Source organism: Myripristis murdjan, chromosome 9 (assembly GCF_902150065.1).
Source record: "Myripristis murdjan chromosome 9, fMyrMur1.1, whole genome shotgun sequence".
Classification (NCBI taxonomy): domain Eukaryota; kingdom Metazoa; phylum Chordata; class Actinopteri; order Holocentriformes; family Holocentridae; genus Myripristis; species Myripristis murdjan.
Window position 1 is genome coordinate 12846010 of NC_043988.1, and position 21963 is coordinate 12867972.

Genomic DNA, 21963 nt, shown 5'->3' on the forward strand with positions numbered 1-21963 from the left:
ATTACTGGGAGCTTGACAGCTGCAGATTACAATCAGTGGGGGTGAGGGGAGAAAGAGTGAAGAAGGGAGGCATCGAAAAGTGAGAGAAAAGAGAAAGAAAAGAGACAGGATGTACCAACAAAGAGGCAGCATTCAGACAGGCTGTGAGCTCCCCTGGCTGTCAGAACTACTGTCTCCTTATGATGCCGTCCAGCTCGTTCAGGCATTGTGCACAGAGCAACAGGCCTTATCGCCACCACTCACTCATTTAGCTTCTGCCCTGCTACCAGCTGGGGTCTCTGACACTACATCAACTACACTGTAATTACTCTGCCATGAATTGGAAACACCGCAGAGTTGCAGCTAATGCTATACAATCTCTATGCCAGCCAACTGCTGAATAACAGCCCAAGACTGAACTGTGGCTGTTACAGTGCCAGTCAGACCAGAGACAAGAGAAGATTCGCGGTGTGAAATACATTGACTGTTGTAATAAAGCCACCATGAAGCATCATAAACGGCTCCCCCACTAAGGGCCCTAAAGATTTATGTGAGCCAGTTATCGGCGCACACCTTTCAAAACATGTGTGTGCAAAAGCTAAGAGCAAATCAGGCTGTGTGACCATTAGGCTGGTCAAAGGAAGACTTCAATTTATGTTTGGATGATTAACCCTGCTCCCTGCGTGCACACTCGCTCACATTAGGATATGGAATAATTCATCTGGGAGGAACCATTACGCCTCTTAGTTGTCCATTAGAGTCAGGTTTACAACTGTCTTGATGGCTATCATAAGTCATTCAGTATAGATTATAATAGCTGGACTAAATACAGCAGAATTGGCCATGTCATATACCTCATGGGGTATTGAATATCCACTGGGACACCTTTATCCCCACTCTCCCTTTTATCATTTTATTAGCAGGCTCCACAAGGTTACCTTGCTAATAATTTCATTTCAGCCGGATTTTGGCTGTAAGACCCTGACTTGTAAAGGGGACAATAATTACATTTTAAGTTCCAATCAAAAGACCTGATCACATAGTTAATTTCTCCCTTCTCATTTTTATTTATCTGCAGCCCAGGATTCATTTTCTAGATTTGATTAAATCCTAGGTAGCTAGCGAGTGTGAGGGAGAGAGGAGAGCAAAGTAATGTAGACAAGGAAAGTTTGTCTACATTACAAGGCTTCATTTATACCATGATAGTGTATGCGTTAGGCTATATGTTGCCATTCCATCACACTGGAACATGTTGGGCTTACAAATTGTTGATGCTTCTAACACTCACAATACTCTTCTCTCGCCTCCAAACATGGAGCTTGCATTACATCACCTTATGTGCTATAATCTACTGGGCATAAATAGACTGTAAAACATAATGCAACACTGACGTATTACAGGCTATCTAAAAAATAATTATGCATAATGTAGTGGTAATACAACAAAATACTGCTGGTCCTTGCCTACAAGCAAAAAAAAGACAACAACACTCAGTTCTTAATAACCACAAACATCGATGGTATGAACAATAATAAGTAAACAGCTCATATATATGAAGGCAAATAAGGGAACATAGCCAAGAGCAGAGTGAAAAACATTAGCAGAACAATAGAAGCTTTCACACTGTAACCCAAAAAGTGATTAAAAGGTACAGAATGAAAATAAAGATGCCAAAATATGATTATCATACTTGTAATTTGGCCCAACCCACACTGAGACACAGGGAGCATACTAACAGTAAACAAGGAATACTCAGTTTTATCAGTGACCTCTTTCTGTCTTTTTTTTTCCTCTTATCCTGCTTAGCTCCTTTTGAGGAAGCGGGCCAGGTTCACTGTGGGTCATTAGCTTGCGTAAATCCTCATGCTGATGCAAACACACAGTAAACACTTATGTCCTTACGATCTGTGAGATTAACTTTCTGACTACCAGGTGCTTCCTTATCCTTCAGGATGTGGTAAAACACAGGCTGATCACATGTGCTTCTGGACACTAAGCTCCATATTGTCCTCGACTGCTCGGGTCACGAGGGATTTGTAAAGGAAGAGATACAACCACTGGAGTCATGCTTCAAGTGGACTGGAAAGCAATAAGGTAACATTTTGTGGGAGATTGTCCTGTTGATCAGCTTAGCCTTAAAGTAATGAAAACACACACACAAATACACTGAACTCATCAATGTGTCTTTGAGGGATTCCTCATGCCAGTGGTCCATGCTAACTTTTCAGCAGACACAATGATGAGTGATAGTAGGCAACTACCATGATCCAAAGTAATCACTCTCACCTTTTGTTAATAGATCAATGTTACTGTTTTTTGTGGCCTTGTTGAGTCATAAATTTGTAAAAAGAAATAGTATTAACTCAACACAACTGACGTAAACATGGTTTAGTTTGGGAACTATTTCAGAAGAGAAGCCATATTTTCATCACAGTTATTTTAGCTGCATACATTCTCCCAGTGTATTATTTTTATATCATGTTTCATGTGAATTTGACCACTCTGATGAAACTTCCAGATTTAGCTGCAAATTATTTAAAATGGCATACCATTTAGTTTTAGCGCTCAGAGTTGTCTACTGTCACTATTTATCATGACATGCTGTGTGCTGGCATGGAGTGTTAGCATGGAGCACCACAGTCAGTGCTCTACCAGGGACTTCACATTTAAGCAGACCAACAGGCCATTTTCAGGTAAACTCGGGGTATTCCTACTACTTTGCATACATACCAAGATTGGAGGAGGCCCGTCCTTCTGCGGCCCTGTCCTTCAAGCCCTCAGCTATGGATAGCTGCTGTTCATGGTACTGTTTGGCCCTCTCAAGGTCCTGCATGCAGCGGGCAGCATGACCCAGTCCTGCATAGGCTCTCATCTCAATGGACTGCTCCTCCAGCTCCTGGGCTAGCTCCAGGACATGAGTATGGTAGGACATGGCCTTGTCAAAGTTACGGTGGTAGTGGTATGCACTGCCCAGGTTACTGTAGGCCCGAGCCTCCTCTCGTTTATTTTCCAGAGCCTTGGCAATGCCCAGATGCTGCTCGTGGCACTGAACGGCATTGTCAAAGTCTCCCATGGCGATGTAGACGGCCCCCATATTGCCCAGCTCCCGAGCCTCAGACAACTGATCCTTGGATTGCTTGGCCAGCAGGACACACTGCTTGTGGCTGGCTAGGGCGTTAGGATAGTCCCCTATGGCTGTGTACACATGACCCAGGCTGCTCAGCGCCATGGAGGCGGCCTGTGGACAGAGAGAGGAAGAAAGAAAGCATGTCAGACAAACAACATAATAATGTCTATAGGCAAATTGAAGCAGTCCATTAAAAATACCCACATTTCCTGAACAGTTTGTCACTTTTGCATCATAGATTCCCCACCCACACTTAAACGTCCATTTAGTCAAAAGTGCAACAAATGAAAAAAATTAAAATTAAAAACAAAATCAAAACTCCCAAATCTCTTTAGAGGCTTATTGCTCAGAGACCAAACAACAAACAAAAACTGATTTGATTCCTTCTTTGCCAGGCAAGGAGGGGGGTGAACTGTGATGCAGATCAGCACAGCAGCAGGCTTGTTTTAAAGCCGACAGTTTGCCCACTGCAATCATGCTTCATGGCGTGCCACAACCAAAGGAACAAAGACACAGCTAATCAGGGGGGAGAAAAGAGGGGCTTAGCTTCACACTAGAGCTGTGGGAGACCGACTGGCTGACTGACTGACTAATGCTCCTCATCTAGTTTACTGCTGGCAAGACCTCTCACATTAAAGACAAGGGGGAAGACATTCTCTGTGTATTCTCACCTACCTCATCTTCCATTTTGTCGCCACTGTCCATTAGTGAAAATCAATCTACAGAGAGCACCAGCTTTAAGTGCGAAACAGGGGTGTAGCAGTAAAATGGAGAGGTTTGAAAAAAACGCACGCTTGACCTCCCGTGTGACACCTTCACTGTAGGCTTATTGGCTGTTTATGCAGAGGGTAAACAGCTGGGAATTGGGGGCAGCTGTCTTTGTGCGGACAGATGTTCAATTAATCATGCAGGGCCAGCTAATAAAGTATCTCCTTCCTGAGGTCCCACTCAGCGTCCTCCAGCCGGGGAGGGCGCTGGATGCTGGCCAGTGGAGAGGACAGTCACTCTGACAAGCCTGAAGGCCGCAGAGCTGCTTGTCTTTCCTGACTCGAAGCCCCACCAGCATGGGCGTCCTGGGTCGTACCAGGGGCATTTAGTGCTAATATGATGAACGGAAAGTCAAACTCAACTGCAGGATGGCCTGCAGAGTGACCTACTCACTGCATTCTGTGTTGTAAAATGTGCATGATAGTGGTTTTTCATACATGTACCTTACAAAACAGCCCACTGACACCTGAATTACGACAAATATATCGCAATATTTTGACCTATTACCAATATTTGTATCTTGATGATATGGCAGGGATGGCTACTGGTGCTAAGTTCCAATCCTTTCAATTCCCTGCAATGCAGCCATTAAAACATGAAGAAGACAACACAAACACCATATTGAAATATTGGGATATCCAAAATCCCAGACAGTATGTTATATCCCAATATCTATTTATTACTGATATATCATCCAGCCCTATTTCATACATTGCAATCAATCAACTGACCTCATCCTGTTGGGCAGAAGTGGCATTTTTACGCCACAAAACAGTGGCCATATTCAATGAAAGCTGCTACAATCAGTCAGAATAGCCATGATCATCAGTGCCTGTAGAGCGGGCTGATTAGAATTCCAAATCTATATATCTATTATTCTCCAAATACTCCAAGATGTAATTTGCAGAAATGTGCCCACAGAGAGAAAGAGAGATTTTTCCTTTGCTCTGGGACCACATGATGAAAACATTGATCCCATGAATAAATGAAAAACAATGTGCATTGTTAGAAAAAAATCAATACAACAGAACACTCCTGAAGATGCTTACAATCGCAGACACTCTCTTTTCTTTCAATCTTTCATACATTCTTATATTTTAAATGTGCCCATACACACCACCTCCCTATCTTTCCTTCATTTCACATGGCTGCTGGTGCCTGGAACCAATTACCTGCCGACATAAGGACTTCCAGCAGTTTGCTCAAGTTTAAAGACTCGACAAGGCATTATACAGGCCCAGGGAGGCAATTACCCTCCGTCACAACTGTTGCTGTTTCATGTTCCCAGATAGCCTATCTAGGGCTGCTCAATTACATGTGCCTTTTGAAGCTCCGCTCCATCTCTCTGACTCCAACTTCCACTTTTCTGAGCAGAAAACAGAGAGGATTCCTCATCTCTGTCTGTTTTAAAGTGAGTGCAGAGGGAGAAACGGAGCGAAAGTGAGAGAAGGAGAGAGAGGGAGCGCAATCTTTCTCCAGTTGAGATGAGTTGCTCTTGTGATCAGTGTCCCTCTAAAGCAAGACTGCAACGCTGCATTTTCTCCTCAGATGGAGGCCAAGATAGGCAGATAATGAGGAGCCAGTCTTGCTAGTCACAGAGGATGCACTCTGTTTGGCTCTGGGACAGTCACTGCACCCGTATCTCTCTCATTCCTGACTCCAGCCCTCTCCCACCGCTGCTCATTTTGACACCCCACCAATATCACAAAATAGCACACAGTCCGGGAAGGAAATAATTGCCTGAAATACATAATTTCTGCCAAATTGAGTTCATTTTAATTTGATTCCAGTTCTTTTCTTCACTTATCTTTCCTCCCTGCTGTCTCTCTCTCTCTCTCCCTCTGTCTGTGCCTCTCTCTCCCACCTCTCCATTCTGACTGCAGAGTCAGATCTGATTGTGTTTACTGAGTCCAGCCCTTCTCCGGATGTGTGCTGATTTGATTAATCCTAACGTCGGCCTTTATAAACTGTTGATAAACCGCTGGCTCTTATCAGCAAACACATTTTGCACCGAGGGTCCCCTAATGAAAGGTAAACTAGTTCTGCCTGGGAGAGGAGAGAAGAGAAGAGGGAGGCGGTGAGCGAGGGCTGAGATGACATGTTAATCAGAGATGCTTGGCTCCAACGACACTATTCCATTTCACTCCTCTGACAAGGACAGTGGTTTAGGAATCCTTGCTGATTCTCTACTGTCAACCCTCTTCACTAAGTATGTTTATATTCCACAGCACATTAGAGAAACGGCTGTTTTCATAGCACATGCTAGAGGTAATGTATTGTACTTAGCCTAATTAGCCCCTTATGTCATGCAACAGCGCTGTTCTTGATAGCTGAGTTGGGTTGTGTGTGAGTTCTGTGACTCTGGGCCCCTGGTGTGTGTTTTATTTCCCTGCCTGGAACGGCGGAGTGCTGCCCACCACTTCACTGCTGTTCAAAGTTTTGTGGTTATGCCTTGCCTTGTAGCTGTGTGAATATGTCTTTGTGATCCTGCCTACTTGACGTTGGACCTAAGAGCTCTGATATATTCCCAACCACCAAGGCTATCATCACAGACTGGCAGTGTGTATGTGGCGGACATGGTTGCCATGGGAACGTAAATGGTTGGATTAGGGGCTGGTAGGCCTTGTAGAAGAGACTGCTACCTCTAAGCTTCTGAACACTGGGGTGGTGGTACCACCTCCTGGGGGGACAAAAATAGGTAAACAAAGAGGATACAAACTGTTTTCATAGGAAAATGCCTAGCTTCCTGTTGGCTCCTTGACTGTGCTTACTGGCTATATTTCTTTGCAGCCAAGCTTCTCTACTGACATCATAGATTTATAAATTCCACCAGAGACCTTAGGATATTAGTAAGATGGTAAGTTTATGACACTACACATTGAAACATATAAATTCTCTAATGGCTATAGGAATACTGATGTAAGACCACGCAATAAAATGAAACTTAGCTTGTATTTTCGCTATTTGCATTAGAGGTGAGAGAGGGAGAGGGAGACAGAGAGAGAGAGAGGAAGAGGAAGAGGAACAGGGAGAGAGAGTCTCCCGGTAAAGTGTGAGGGCGTGAGGTGTTAAAGAGCCCGTGGCTTGCTCTCTGTCCCAAAGACACCATCCTGCAAGAGGGCAGGTTAGCCCCTACTCCAGTAAAGTGCTGTTAATGAGATTATATGGGAGAGAGGAGAGGAGTCACTCTCTCTTGACAAGAGGGGATGAAATACAGGTTTGATTCCATTACGAGAGCGGTGGGAACAACCCTCCGTCTAACTGTGCCAACACACAGATGTTATGCCATTAACCTAGAAACATTGCATGCACAAACGCAGAGGCACACACAAACTGCATACACTTCAGCATACAGAAATTTCAGATGTTACATTTCTGTACCACCATAATTACCATGTCAAGCAATGCAATATTAGCTTTTAGTTTCATGATTTTGGAGTGGTAAAAACATGAACATGATTACGATTTTAGAAACAATGCCTACTGCACAGATCTGAAAAAAAAGCTGCATTGCTGTGCAGATGAAACAATGAAATTATGCTAATTATCTTCCAAGAAATGAGCTCAGCATTGCTACAGCAGTGTTTACATTTATTAAGCAGATACAAGGGCAAATTCCTGTGTGACCAAAAGCTCTGCGTACATACAGACTGGTACTTAATTCCTAGGCTGAACATAGGAGAAACAAGCTTGCTACTGTATTAGCTAGCACTTCAAAAAGATGACTTGTGTGTGTGGGGGGACGCTACGGCCTCCCATACAAACACCAACACCAACACCAACACCAACACCACACACACACACACATACATGCACACACACACACATAAACACACACACACACACACACACGCACACACGCACACACTCACACACAAACAGCTGTCTAATTAAAAGGCAGTGCAGAGGGAAGGTGAGGAGGACCATGCCTCAGTGTTTCCCTTAACGAGCTGGGCTCCAGTAGCAACAGGAGCTGGCTGGCAGTGAACAGAAACACACAGTGGAGGGAGTGGGGTACGGGGTGTGTGGAGGGGGCAGATAAAAGGCTAAGGGAGAGATTGTGTTTGAAGGATGAGAGGAAAGAATGCTGGAGACATCCCCAGGGTAAAGATGTCTTCAGATCTGAATTCACCTGCAGAGATGCATTTTGACAAAAAAAGGAAACATCTCAACTGTAATAAACAAGGAGACGGAACAGACCAGTCAAAGACACGCTCAAAGAAGCTTGAATGATGCTTGCTAGAGGTGCATTTGTGCGTGTGTGTGTGTGTGTATGTGTGTGTGTGTGTGTGTGCATGACTGTGTGCATGTGTGCATTAAAGAGAGAGAATGGGGTGAGAGTAAGAGTGGCACGACAGTGATGTCAGTGCAGAGGCAGGGGGTGGGGACAAAAATGATAAAATATTCAGCCGGTTCTACAGGCACATACTCCATTCTCTCTCCTTGCTCAGTGTTTGCACACAGATATGGATCCTGTGGGAGCAACCATTAGATCAGCCAAATGACTACCTCTGCCATATCAAAACCTTCTGCTTTTTTAAGCAGGCAAATGCTGTGCTCTGCCAAGCGCAGGCACATTCTGTACAGCTGTGCCTGATTGCCCTCTTACACACACGCACACACACACACACAGACACACACATACACAATGGCATTGAGCCATCACCAGGGGGGCAGGGTGAGGGTCGGGACTGAGGACTGGGGAGGCTGGCAGTCCACTGTGGCTGATAAGCCAGGCACAGGCCAGGTTAAATTCAGTTTGGCATTCTCTAGACCGCCTTCCTTTTTACCTGTCCACCGCTGCAGCAGTGAATAAATAATATTCATGACAGCTTTTCCCAGTCACATGTAAATGCAACACACAGTACAGAGCATTTATTTTGGATGGGCTACTTATGTAAAGGTTGTTTTTCTGTTGCAGGGACAGTAAATTGTTTAACAAACTAACAAGTAACAGGTTAACTAGCTGATAACCTATTTCTCTAATCCCTAATCTTAACTAATCTTAACAATGAGATAGCAGTGAAGCCACTTGTTTCACCATGAACTGTGTGACCTCCAGCTTGTGGATAAATGACGCCAGAGGGCTGTGTAGCTTGGTAATTCCTTTAGCCTTCACAGGACATGTTCACAAAGGATTGATTGTCGCAAAAGGTCAAGCTGTGGGTAAGGGCACCCGTGACAGCTTCTCCGTTGTCTGTCATACTGTCTGTTATTCAAAAGCTCACACGCATGAATGCACACACATACACATATGTAGGCACTTACTGTATACTCAGGTACATGCACCCGACCACATAATCCTACATAGGGCTGGGCGCTACGGACAAAATCAAATATCACCTTATTTTTTAGCAGTTATCACAATATCAATATAATGAAGACACTGTAGGCATGGCTACTGGTGCTTTTACAAAACATTTACACAATTAAGTTTTTGATAAACAATCATCCATAAAGTGGATATGCTGGCCAGGCAGGTAGAGACAAATACTAGAAAAACTAGAATAGATAAATCAGTAGAGAAAATTTCACCCCTTTACTATACTACTACCTTTAGAACCAGGAAAAGACAAACTTTTACCATATCACAACATTACAATATCCAAAATCCCAGATGATATCGATCTCATATCAAATCAATATAATGACGATATACTGCTCAACCCTAAACATACACATATTGTATGCGACTTGACATACAGTCAGTCTATTGATACACACAAGCTGTAGTCCATGCTGTGTTTTGCCTTGTGAAAAATTATTGTGGGTTTTTTTTCCCTAAGCTGTGGCCAGCCTGTGCAGTGGTGTCAGGCAAATGGTGGCTCATTTGTGGTCACACCAGAGACGCAGCGTACATTCACTCACAAATCTTCACACGGATCGACACAAAGTAATACAAAAAAAAAAAAAATGCCAAAAGTGTCCTGGAGCTTTGTGGGTTTTCTGTGTGAGTGCGTGTGTCTGCTAAACTATCTGTGCATGACAGGCGTGTGCATGCATGTGTGTGTGCCTGCATATGTGTGGGCTCATGTGTGGGCTTGTATTTTTGTGTGTGAATTCCATGTGTGTATACACTAGACTAGAGCATGCGCCTGGGTCTGAGACCGCCTGAGACTGTGTATTTGTGTGTGGTGATGGCTAACAGGCAGCAGAGAGGAAGAAACGTGAGAGGCAAAGAGTAAAATTGGCTCTGACAGTCTCCATTGGTGTTGGTGGAAAATTTGACTGTGCCCTTCAAGTGGTGTGGAGGTTTGATATTTCAAGCTCCCTCGCTCTGACAATATGCTAGACAAAACAAGAAGGCTTATAAGAAATGGACAAACATTAAGTGAGGAAAAAAGAGAGGGGGCGGCAATGCAGCTGAGCTGGGGCTCCACCTTTCCCTTTGCCTGGCCCGCAGTCCCAGAGCCTGTCCCCTGTGACAGGATGTCAGCATTGTTCAAATGCAACAGCAACCATCCCGCTTACTGCTATAAACACATGAATCTCAGGTCCGGTTGAAAGGGAAAGTTGAAGAGGTGGCACACCAGGAGAGCAGGCGGGTTGTGAATGAATCTTAATGTACTCTAAATCAGAGCGAAGCCTTGAAAGGCTGCACGGTGCTGCTGTTTATTTCTGTAGTAAAGTCAAATCTCCATAGGGATATCTGTGTGATGTCTGCTGGTGCAGGGAATCAATTCTACAGAGACCCTGTGGTGACAGAAGGGGAAATCACAGTTGCAATGGTATTTGAAAGTCATTTCAGGAGGGTTTTGAGGAAAACATCAAGGTTAGCCACTTTGCAAGGCTTCAGGCTAGGTGATAAAGCAGAGAGACATGCAGGGCTGAGCAGAGTGGCTAACTCCTTTAAACATTGATAGGGGCCAGGAGCCGTTAGAGCAACAGTAATAGATGTGATCAGAGAGGAGTGCGCTTTTCCAAATCCTTCCACCCACTCTCTACCTTTTCTCAGTGGGTGACAGAAACCTTATAAAAGAAAACAAAAAGGAAAACAAAGATCCCATCGTACTGCAGGTCAAATATCAGAGTGGGATACCAACACCAGGGGCTCTAAAGTTAGATGAAAGGGCTGCAACAGTTGATAATAGACCAGCATCATTTACAATGTCCATCTATTAAAAGCTAATTAGCTGCTGTTATGGCTTCATGCTGTGGCTGAGGACAAAGTGCTAAATATAGCATGGCTTACAGGCCCCCACTTGCATCTGGAAGCATCCAGCAGGAAGCCATGCAGTCAATCCAAGGACGCAGGACTTCAGGGTTATTCAAGGGCATTTTGGAAGCCCAGGGATGGGAGGCGCTCCTTGTCAGCCCATACAGCTGGACAAATCAGGCCTGACATGCTCCAACCCCATAGCATTTTACTGGTACACAAAATATTCCATTTGTTAGGTGGAGTGGAGAGGAGGGGAAGGGAGGGGAGGGGAGAGAGAAGGAGGAGAGGAGAGGAGAGGAGAGGAGAGGAGAGGAGAGGAGAGGAAAGATAAGAGAACACAGGTCAGATCTGAAGACCCAGATCAATATGAGCTGGCCAGAACTGTTACCTGCAGCAGCCTGACACAGTGGAGGGAATGAAGAGTGACAATCCAAATGGGCAGACTCTCTCAGCAGCTCAGGTCTTTCTCGGAGGAGTGAAAGAGTTTTTTGTGTAGCTCTCCTGAAATCGGTCTGCAACAGCAAGCATCTTGTGCTTAATGGGTTTAGACCAAATCAGATTTCTATGAAATAGAGGGATGCATGGCTGCCTTCGACTGGCTTGTTTTTAAGTGTATTTCTCCTCTGTGATGTGAAGCAGTAAGCTTCACATAGTGACTGTGAGGCTGGAACAGCAATAAAAGTAGTAAAAGGGATAGTAAAAAGAAACAATTACTGAGAAAGTAAGTGATGGGAAGTGTCGCTATTACTGGAGAGATGGCTGAATTTATCTTCCATCTCTAGTCTCTAGCTTTCTCATGTATTATGGGAAAAAAACGCTTTATCCAGCAGTCCAGGACTAGGAAAACATTGTGTGTGTCTGTGGTTGTGGATCGGTGAAACAACACTGGGACCTCTGGTCTCATTTGGATTCACCGAGTCCCACCTCAATCGTCTCGGCAGCATCCACCCAGTTGACGAGCATAAATCTGAGGAAACAGTGCTCGCCTGGTTCCTGGTTAAGGTAAAATAGCTCTTTTCCATTGCAGTAACTGTTCCTGGAAAACAGCAACCCTTACCTCTGTTTTTTTGCACCTGTCCTTTTTGCCCTCGACACTGACTTCCTGACCTCCAAAATGATCCCTGCAACCAAGGTAGTATTCTCTGAGTTTACAAATGCCACCTGGGTAAATATTCAGTTCAGAATTTAACATCCTGATTGGTTTAGTGTATGACACAAGCGGTAATGTACGCAAAAGCACCCTTACCATATTTAAAGACAGGAGTGGGTGACCACAAAGAAAAAATACAATGTTTGGTCACTCTTGACCGTGTGGGTGTATCCTATGGATGACTTTAAGAATCGTAACCACAACCCATGTCCATACCAAAGATTGAAAGAATCGGGCAATAAGACAGCTGCAGCGATGGACACATGAAGATCACAAATCCATATCATCCCTCATTCTTCGTCCAGGTGATATAATTATGAAGATTATACCATCAAGAGATCATTTGGCTTGTGACTGAGTGAAAAACATACTATTTATCTCTGTTTGTTTGTTTGTTTGTTTGTTTATTACGATCCCCATTAGCTGCTGAAAAGATCAGCAGCTACTCTTCCTGGGGTCCCCAACATCATCAAAATTATAACACATACACAGCTGGATACTACTCCACGAAAAAGCAGTTTCCTCTTCCTCATCTCAGTTTGGCCTCTGCAAATCTGTTCTCCAAAACCAAATGCAACATCACAACATCATTGGACGTTTTTGAGTTTTTGGTGGAAGTGGGGCAACAGACCCATGCTCTACCATTTAGTTCAACCCTTCGTGTGCTATTGCTTTAAATATGGGTTAAAGAAGGTGGTCATAATGTAGATACAAACCTCCTTGCTTACTATGGCTGAATCACAACATACGCAGTACAAGGTCTCTTTTATCTCTTCTTATTGTCCTGACTGGTCAATTGTACCTTACAGTTCTACCAAGAAGTTTGAAGTGAGTAGACTTAACAGACAATTTTAGCCCTGGTACACATGGCAAGCAAAGTTAAGACAAAAAAAAATAAGGGAGAAACCTAAACTATAAAACCATCAGCTTCGGGTACCATAGCCTTTGTCAGAGTTGGAGCCACAATAAGTGTCCAAATATATGCACATTTATTTACCATAATTCAAAGACAGCCCACCAGCCAGTCTTCAATATATCAAGTGCAGTACCTTTGTTACACCAATTAAGGTAACGTCTTTGCCAACCATTTAAAAAGAACATGCAAGTGTTAGCCCATCATTTTCATGCCACTATGAATCTTAACAGCTTCATTAAATGAATCGGTAATATGTTTGATGAGATGTTGCAACTGGCACTGGTGTTATCAGCCTCAAGGTCTTTTGCTCATGGAAGGTTTGTTTTGTTTTTTCTTTTTTGTTTGTTTGTTTGTTTTTGGCCAAGACCAGCTCCTTCTGGTTAGCTAACTTACTGGCTAATTAGTAAAGTATCAGCACAGCTGGATTTGTGTTTCTCTGCTAGTGCCCTACTTAAGGCTGAGTTGCCCTGCACACAGCAGTCATCACAAGTCTCACATCTCTCACACAAGTTAAAAAGCTAGCTCGACCGTGCCTTGTACTGACTCTTGTCATCGTGCTCTGAAGTGTTGGTTGAATGAATCCCCAATGACATGCAGTTGAGAGAGCGAAGAGACTCAGTTCTGCTTCCAGCCCAGCACACAAGCCATTTAAATCCCCTTCTCCCTCTGTGCTTTTATTCCCCAAATGTAATTACAAGCCTGGCAAGGGTGTCCACTGCGGCCTGGGAAGCCTGCAGAAAACAGCAACAGCTTCAGCGGCAGCTCTCTGTGGGATCTAAAGACGGGGCCATCCCTCCTAACCGCCTCCACACCTTGCTGCTTCTTCGGCTGGGGCTCCTCCAAGCTGCGCCAGGCTCACCCAGTGCTTTCAGCGCCACTGGACCCTTCACTTCAGCACCAGCGCTGGACCCACTGATAAAAGCTGAAAGAGGCTCTCACTACTGGGCTATATTATCACATTCACAAAGGCATATGTTATGCACACAGACACACACACACAAACACCAACACACACACGCACGCACAACCTCCCCCAATGGTAGAGATTTAAGACCACAAGGACGGTAGGCAGCCTCAGTACAGATCGATGGAAGCCATCACAGCACAAAATCACAGGAACACTCCTTTCTGTGTCCACACAGATGCAAGACACGTCTCCCTCCCGGTGTGTGTGTGAGTGTGTGTTGAAAGAGAAAGGATCAAAAACAGAAATTGCCTAATTAGTTTTGTTGAGGCCGAAATTTCCCAGAGCAGTACAACAGAGCTCCACTGATATATTTTATTTAGAGGTAATATGGAGCACAGTGCATCAGCTGACAGAGAGAGAAAGACGACGGCAGATGAGAGATCAAGGGCGAGCCAGGTTGTGGGGTGGTGCCAGGAAGGGACTATGGGGGAATAATCGCTCTTAAGATGGCATTTTCCTGGAGATGCTGGGACGCCTGCGAGCGATGCCTTGTTGTGAGCACATGCGACAGGACTCAGATTGGCAGGCTGGGTAAATAGTTGCTAGCAGGGGCCCTGATTGTATCTCTCGCCCCTGGCAGAGAAGAAGCCTGAGAGGAAAGGTGATTGGCTTTCGTTACAGCCCTTCAGCGACAAATTAAGTTGGGCATCTCAGCCTGGCCACCCGAGGTCTAGAGATGCACCTTCACTTAGAGTTGTTATGTGCTCCTTAAATCCTGGTCTGCAGCTCCACCTCACCCTGCACACACATACACACACACACACACACACACACACACACACACACACACACACCTCTCTGCTCCCTCAGCACTAGCTTGCTAGGTGAAAAAAAAAGATACACATCCAAATGGAGAGGAAAGAGACATGGGGAAAGAGGTGGTCAGGGAAAAGGGAAGGAAAGCAAGGGAAACACAGAAAGCAGAGAGAGAGCAGTAAGAGGAAGGAGCGAGGAGCGGGGAATATGTTTACCAAACACTCTGCAGGGACTGTATTGGAATTTAAAGGCCTGATTTTTCTGGAATGCCTGTTGTGTTCAGGTCACGCAATGTAAGCAGAGGGATTTGCCAGTGTAGGAGGAACACTTGGCTGTGCTAAACTCTCAGCGGCCCACTGAGGAAAAGCTAAAGCTAGAGGGAAGAGCTCTGACTGGGGGAAACTAAGGCAGATTAGGGCTCTTCTCCACTTTGTATGCTGAGAGAAGGCTAAGTGCCTACTGACTCAAAGCAGACACATAAGCACCAATCTAATTTAACTTCAACCAGTCAAGAGCAAGAATGATTGGAAAAACACCAGTGTTGTTCTAAAGAAAGAGGGTGTATGTCTATCTGTGAGTATGTATATGTGTTAGATTGGCCTCTCAACACTGGAGTGATGGAGCAATCACAGGCCTACTCAAGCACTGCCATGAAGTGACAGGATGCAGGCCTCATAGCCATAACATATGCCTTACTGCAAAGATGAGAGGATGATATGAGAGGGACAAAGAAAAAGGGAGCAAGGGAAAGGGCGGAAATGAGAAAGGAAGGGTGGGAAAGATGGAGGAGGGGGTTAGGAGCCCAGCCGAGCCAACACCAACAACTATTACATGACTCATCCCACATCTGCGGGCCTGGCTCAGACCTAACCTGAGGTGGACTGGAGCTGCCAGGCAGCTCAGCTGCTTGGGGGAAAAAAAAAAAAACACCTTATGAAGACTAAACAAGGCTAGACTCTTATCACTCTCTGCGTCAGATCATCCTACACAGCATTACTCTTATACCTGTGTAATTAGAAGAGCTGTGCAAAAAAATGTGATAATGCAATACAGCTGAGTATAACATTATTTTTCCATAATACTGTATTGGTTCTTAGCCTCCTGTATCCACATGTATCACACCTCATTTTAATATGAAGTTAAGGCATCTACATTTTAGTACATTATGTTAACTGCATTGTGATTTTGTTCTAATAAATTGGAAAGGGGAATTTGGGAAATTTTGAATTAAACTGTTGAGTCAATTAGTCACTCAATTTACCGTATAATATGTTGTGTATTTTATCAGTGGTCTACATTTCAGTAAATTGTGTAAAGTATTGCAATCTGTTGTGGTCCAAATCATATCATGACATACATTGTATCATGACACATTATATTTTAAGGTCCTTGCCAAGCCAGCTCTAGTAATCAGGCTGTAATGATATTCTCTTTCTATGTTGTTACTGTCCACACCAAATTAGCTTGTGGTGTTGACTGCTACACAAACGCAACCTGGTTTAATGACACACAAAGGTAACCTGGTTTAATGACACACTGACCCAGACATATAATTCCATTTGTACAGTCTTCAGGCACTGTCAGCCTGCTTGTAACTCAGAGTTATAACTACATAGTCTACATGGTAGGCCGTAAACAAGCCAAGTACACACTGAGGACAGAGCTATACAATCCTCATTGTCTCTGGGAACTTCAGATTCTGGCGCAGCCCGGTTAACAACCATAAAATAATTTTTCTCTGGTGAATCCCTTCAGAGCTGCAGGCGTACATGAGCAAACACTCTCTCACACACACACAAACTGCACACACATACAAAGACAACACAGAAAAGATCCCTTTTGTCTGCTCAACACTGATGAAAAGCTACCCACTGCGAACTTCAATCACATCAGAAAATGAGTTGGAGACGTGCTGTAACCCCGGCAGTGTCATTAAGCCTGTCAGTCAGTCGCCTGGAGTGTTGGGAGGAGGAAGCCACCATCGGCCCCCTTCAATGTGCTCGGGAACCCTGAACTAGACCCGGAGGTACCAGGAGCCCCTCCTGCTACGGATCTATGTCTGACACTGGAATAATGAAGCCAAATGATTATGGATTCTGCTTTGTATGTCCATAAACCCCCAAATGTCAACCGTTGAGACAAAGGGATCATGCATATTCTAATGGCTTTTCGAGTAGATGATAACGAATACTATCACATGAGAAATGTAGGCTGTTATCCCATCATACATGTTCGCACGCATGAACACACAGTGGCATGCTGTGTGCAGATGCGCACACACACACACATACACACACACATAGTGAGATAAGCCTCAGCATGCTGTCAGAGGCTGGTGTGTGATTGGCCTCTGTGGAGCCACTGCTTCTCTCATCATTAACTCTTCAGAGAATCACACTACCCTAATCACGCTAAGCCTCTCTGAAAGGCAATGAAGTCAAATACGTGCCTGTGCACATATTCACAGAAGCCCAACTCATTATACACATGCACACAAATGCAAACACATTTTATCAACACCACAAACACAACAAGTAAACATACAAACGGCCACGTACAGTCCGTAGAATAAACTCTGGCTCACACACGTACTGTACAAACCAATCCATGCACGCTAGGGGGGAGCCCATAACATCTCAAAAATAAATACAAAAAATAAATGAAATAACGTTGAAAAAGCTGGAAGCTAAACTTCCAAAACCCAGGCCTTAAAGTTATTTTACCCTGGATACAATTACTTTAAATTAGTGACAAGTGAAAACATCCGGTCAGCTGTTTATACGGGGAAGTGGCAAGCTGTTTTCAAGTTGAAAACAACTTCCAATTGCTGGAAAAATTGACTAAAAAAGAAATCTTTGGCTTGTGTTGTTGTGTGGTCAGATGTTTTCTAAGGACTGGAACAAATGCATTCTCAAAAATAGAAACATTTACATTCCTCAAAGATGAGGAAAGCCGCTGTGCATGGATCAATGCACTGAGGACAAAGGGAAGGGAGATCAGAAACAGCCACACTTGCAGCAATCACTTTATCAGAGGTTAAGTTATACAACCACATCATCATACACAGATTAGTTTGATGCTAAATCATTTAAATTGGCCATTTCTAATAAGTGATCATGCTCAGATCCTGGCTATTTGTAATGCTGATAGTTCTGTTGCTTGTTGCCTACAGCCAATTTGCAAAGATCCATCTTCCATTAAATGCTCAGTTGGTTGCACTGAGCTTGAGCTGCTTTGTTCCATTTGGCACAAACAAATGTGATTTTTCCAATCATGGTGTAAGCTCAAAATCCTTGGATGATAATTGTAGTTGGAAAAAACACACTGGATAGTTGTTTTCATCTACTAGTCGGCTCATCCCTGGTACATACTAAGGCTGCGCAATATTGGAAAAACCTGTCACTGTGATATCTTTTTTTTTTCTGCAATATGTATTGCGATAGGAAAACATGCAGGACAATTCACCAGACACATGAAATGTGTTATTCATGTACAGATATACAATTAACAATCAGAATTTTCACCATCTGGATACTTTAAAAGTCCTATCCTATCCTCTTCTAACAAAAAAACTGAAAGTTTGCTTCTAACATCCAGGTGAAATTATCGATGATGGTAGCCGCGTCTCGTGACTGTTTACAGGCAGGTGACATGACACCTCTGCATGTACAGCGATCAGTTTGTTATGTGTTCTGGTGAAGCGGTGCGCTTGATCAGTTAATCAAACAACCAATATACACAGCGCTCATTTTCAGGTTGTAGTCGGCGAAAAGTGGGGCTTTGGTTGTTATATAAACTGATCAAGTGCAGCCTGGTACCAGAGCACACAACAAACTTATCACTGTGTATGCAGAGCCTGTGTGACACCAGCGGCAATCTCTGTTTATTCAACAGCCCTTGAATGGGACAAAATTATGCTATATCAGACAGACTTTTCTTTTAGATTAGTCACGGAAAATGTGAACCTTGCAAGTTTTTCTTTTGTATCAAGCAGAAAAAAATCTGTAGCATGATGTGTTTGAGATACTTTACCTTTCTTCACATCACTTCCTGCAATGTGACTACTGCTTATGATTGGCATGCATACATCGCTAAATCCATGCTGAAACGATATATCGTGCAGCCCCGAAGACCAACATACAAATAAAATTACATAATGCCATTTAGCAGACACTATTGTATAAAACAACTTATAGTGGGTACATTTTGGACATTTTGACTTCTGAAACCATGCTGCAATGGAGGGGTGAGGCGACCTGCGAGGGTGGAGCAACAAAGTGAAAGAGCAGGATATTAGAACCTTACCAGAGACTGAAATATGGAAGGCAGCTCAGGACAATACCCTGTAGGTGAGTACCTCTGTTTTAAAATCAATGTGGGCAGAGATGGGTAGCAACTAAAGTGAGTGGGAGAGGGGATTGACAGTCAATCAGCTATGACTAACTATACAATGTCGGCATTAGCAGGAGCATTACTAAGCTGGACATTATGTCTAGAATCACAAAAAAGGACTACAAGAGTTCCCTCCACTGAGTGTTTGTGAATGTGTGTGTGTGTGTGTGTGTGTGTGTGTGTGTGTGTGTGTGTGTGTGTGTGTGTGTGTGTGTGTAAGTGTGCATGTGCATATGTGTGGCACCAGAGGAGAATCAGCTGCCTCTGGCCTGAAGTGGCCACAACTCGCCACTGGCTGCAATTAGAACTGTTGACAGCACCAGCAATAGCAACCAAGCTTCTCCAAACTGAGACTGGCCACAAGTCACAGTGAGATGGGAATACCAGAGAGGAGCAGTCTCAAACTGTGGATCATGATTCCATTTTGTCCTTCTCTCCATTTAAGACAGAACATTGAGGAGAACCTTCTGAGCCAACAAACGATCACCTCCATTGTTATTTAGAGACTAAACTGTGTGTGCTGCAAGTTCAAGTATAAGCAAAACCTGTAGGCCTCCGTCCCCTCCTAAGATGGAGTACTTTCATTTCACTCACTTGGGGCCTCGTATTTTCTCTCCATTTTATTGCTTTCTGTGAGCGCTTTCCACACAGACACATTCCACCTCCTCACACAGACACAGGGCTCCCATCCAAGAGGGAGCGGGGAAGGTTTGGACTGTGCCACAGGGACAAGAATGCTGACACTGCTGTAACTGGGGACAAAAGCTAAAGACAAGGGGAGAGCGAGACAGAGAGAGAGAGGGAGAGAGAGAGAGAAAGAGAGAGAGAGAGCAAGTCTTGGTATATAGAGGTTGTTAGGAGGCTTGAGCCTAGCCAAACTGCAGAGCTATAATCCTCATCTTTGGCATGGTGTCAGGAAGTCTTGCAGAAGACCATTTCCTCACCCTGCAAAAATGCTGTCTCCCACATCCCAGTGTGTGCCGCAGCTATATATAATGCAAACATCAAACACTTGTAACTGCACTGACCTCTCTCTCTCTGGGAGACCCCTTGTTCCCTCTTAATACAAAAACCATTCCTCCTGCATGCACAAATATGTGCACACACTCACACACATTCCTCATAACCTCTGACCCACCATCTGAATTTCGGTGTCTTTTTGAGGACAGGCTCATCTCAAGCTTACAGACAGGTGAGCAGTGAGCAACTAATCTTGTTCCCATCTTTGACTTCACTCTTCAAGATCTGAGAGTGTGAGGGAAGAAAAGGAGGAGGAACGTCTCCCTTCAATGTATCCTGCTCAAGAGACAGGGGAAAGGGGAGGGAGTACAACATACATACCGTAGCGTGAGAAAAAACATCTTACTTCCTTTATCTGTCACCGTGCTGTTTCTGATATACACAGCTGATGTATTTGTCACTGTAAGTAGAGCACAAATCAAAGTGATTTTTGCTTTTGTTTTGTTCTTCCTTCATTCACTTTAATTTGCTGGAAATTACTTATAGTGGCTCTAATGTCATGTGTGTAATTTATTGCAGCTTGAGTTAAGATTCATCCTCTGTGGAGAGACACACAAATTGTTGCTTCGTCCATCTCATTACTTACTACTTACTTTGGAGTAATTTAATTTCTTTTTTTCAAGTCTGGACATTTTACAGCATAACAATACAAAACACTGTGTAACAAGCAAAATCCATAGCATCAATGAAGCCAGAATGAGAGAAAAAGAACAGCAAGGACCCAGGCTAAGACATCCCTTGGCTCATTCCTGCTGAATAGGAAGAGGGACCAGTGGGAGGGAGGAAACTGTCAAGAAATGGAGAAGAGAGGGCAAGACGCAAAAGACACTGTTCTGTTTTTGTGGTCACTGTTGGGTTACTATAAATAGTAACTGTTGCAACCTCAAGCAATGTTACAAACTGGATAATAGGCTAGAAATCACTTATGTTTCCACGGAAATTCTCCGACAATAAAAACATTTTTACCCTGTTTTGGTTTTTGGTTATGGTCACTGATCGTTCTCTGTTATCCCCTGATTGGACGTTGGTTGGGGTTCCATGGATGCGTCACAGTACCGACCACTCTTGATGGGGAGAGCCCTGGCTTCAGTCAGTATTTGGCTATATGCATAAATCGATAACCATTTCCACATAGTCACAGTGACTAATTATGGCCAGCGATTGCTCCAGTGAGTGAAACCAAGGTTCAGCTAAAGCAGTGCCCAGAGGACATTGTCAGTCTGCACAACCGACTGTCCCCAACCTGTGACCTCAGGTCCTAATCACCTATTATCATGCACCTTTTTGTGCATATTGACATTTAGGCACTGGTGGGCCAAGAATGCTTAATAAACAGGCCGAAAAAGAGAACAACATCAGAAATGGCACGTTAAAAATTCACAAGTCTGCTCCAGAGGATCCAATCTGAATGCAAATGTACACAAATCTTTTGAAGCAAGCCAACGTGTTGGTTAGGTTGAGGGCAGCTGCAGAGGGAGTTGCCTTGGATTGTAGCTCTCCCCTGTCACAACAATATCTTTTTACCACGGAGCTGCTGACATGATTCATGAGCCAGAGGACTTGATGTGGTCTTGGTGCGCAGGCCAGATGAAATCCCATCAGTCCACTAATATGGGTTTCTGTGTTGGGGTGTACTTTACAAGTTACTGTATCTAAGGAGCCATTTCACACTGCTGGGCTAGAAATAGGTCTTACTGTAGCTAAATCAACCCAGTCCAGCTCCCCCAAC

General features: G+C 44.0%; 1 protein-coding gene across 1 annotated transcript in view; it reads right to left on the minus strand.

Moving 5' to 3' along the window:
* Positions 1-21963, minus strand: part of LOC115365712 (tetratricopeptide repeat protein 28) — a 179501-nt gene that overhangs the window by 43146 nt on the left and 114392 nt on the right. Inside the window, exon 5 of the mRNA XM_030060838.1 lies at positions 2710-3217. Within this exon, the coding sequence (XP_029916698.1) occupies positions 2710-3217 (508 nt within the window). The remainder of the gene's footprint in view (positions 1-2709; positions 3218-21963) is intronic.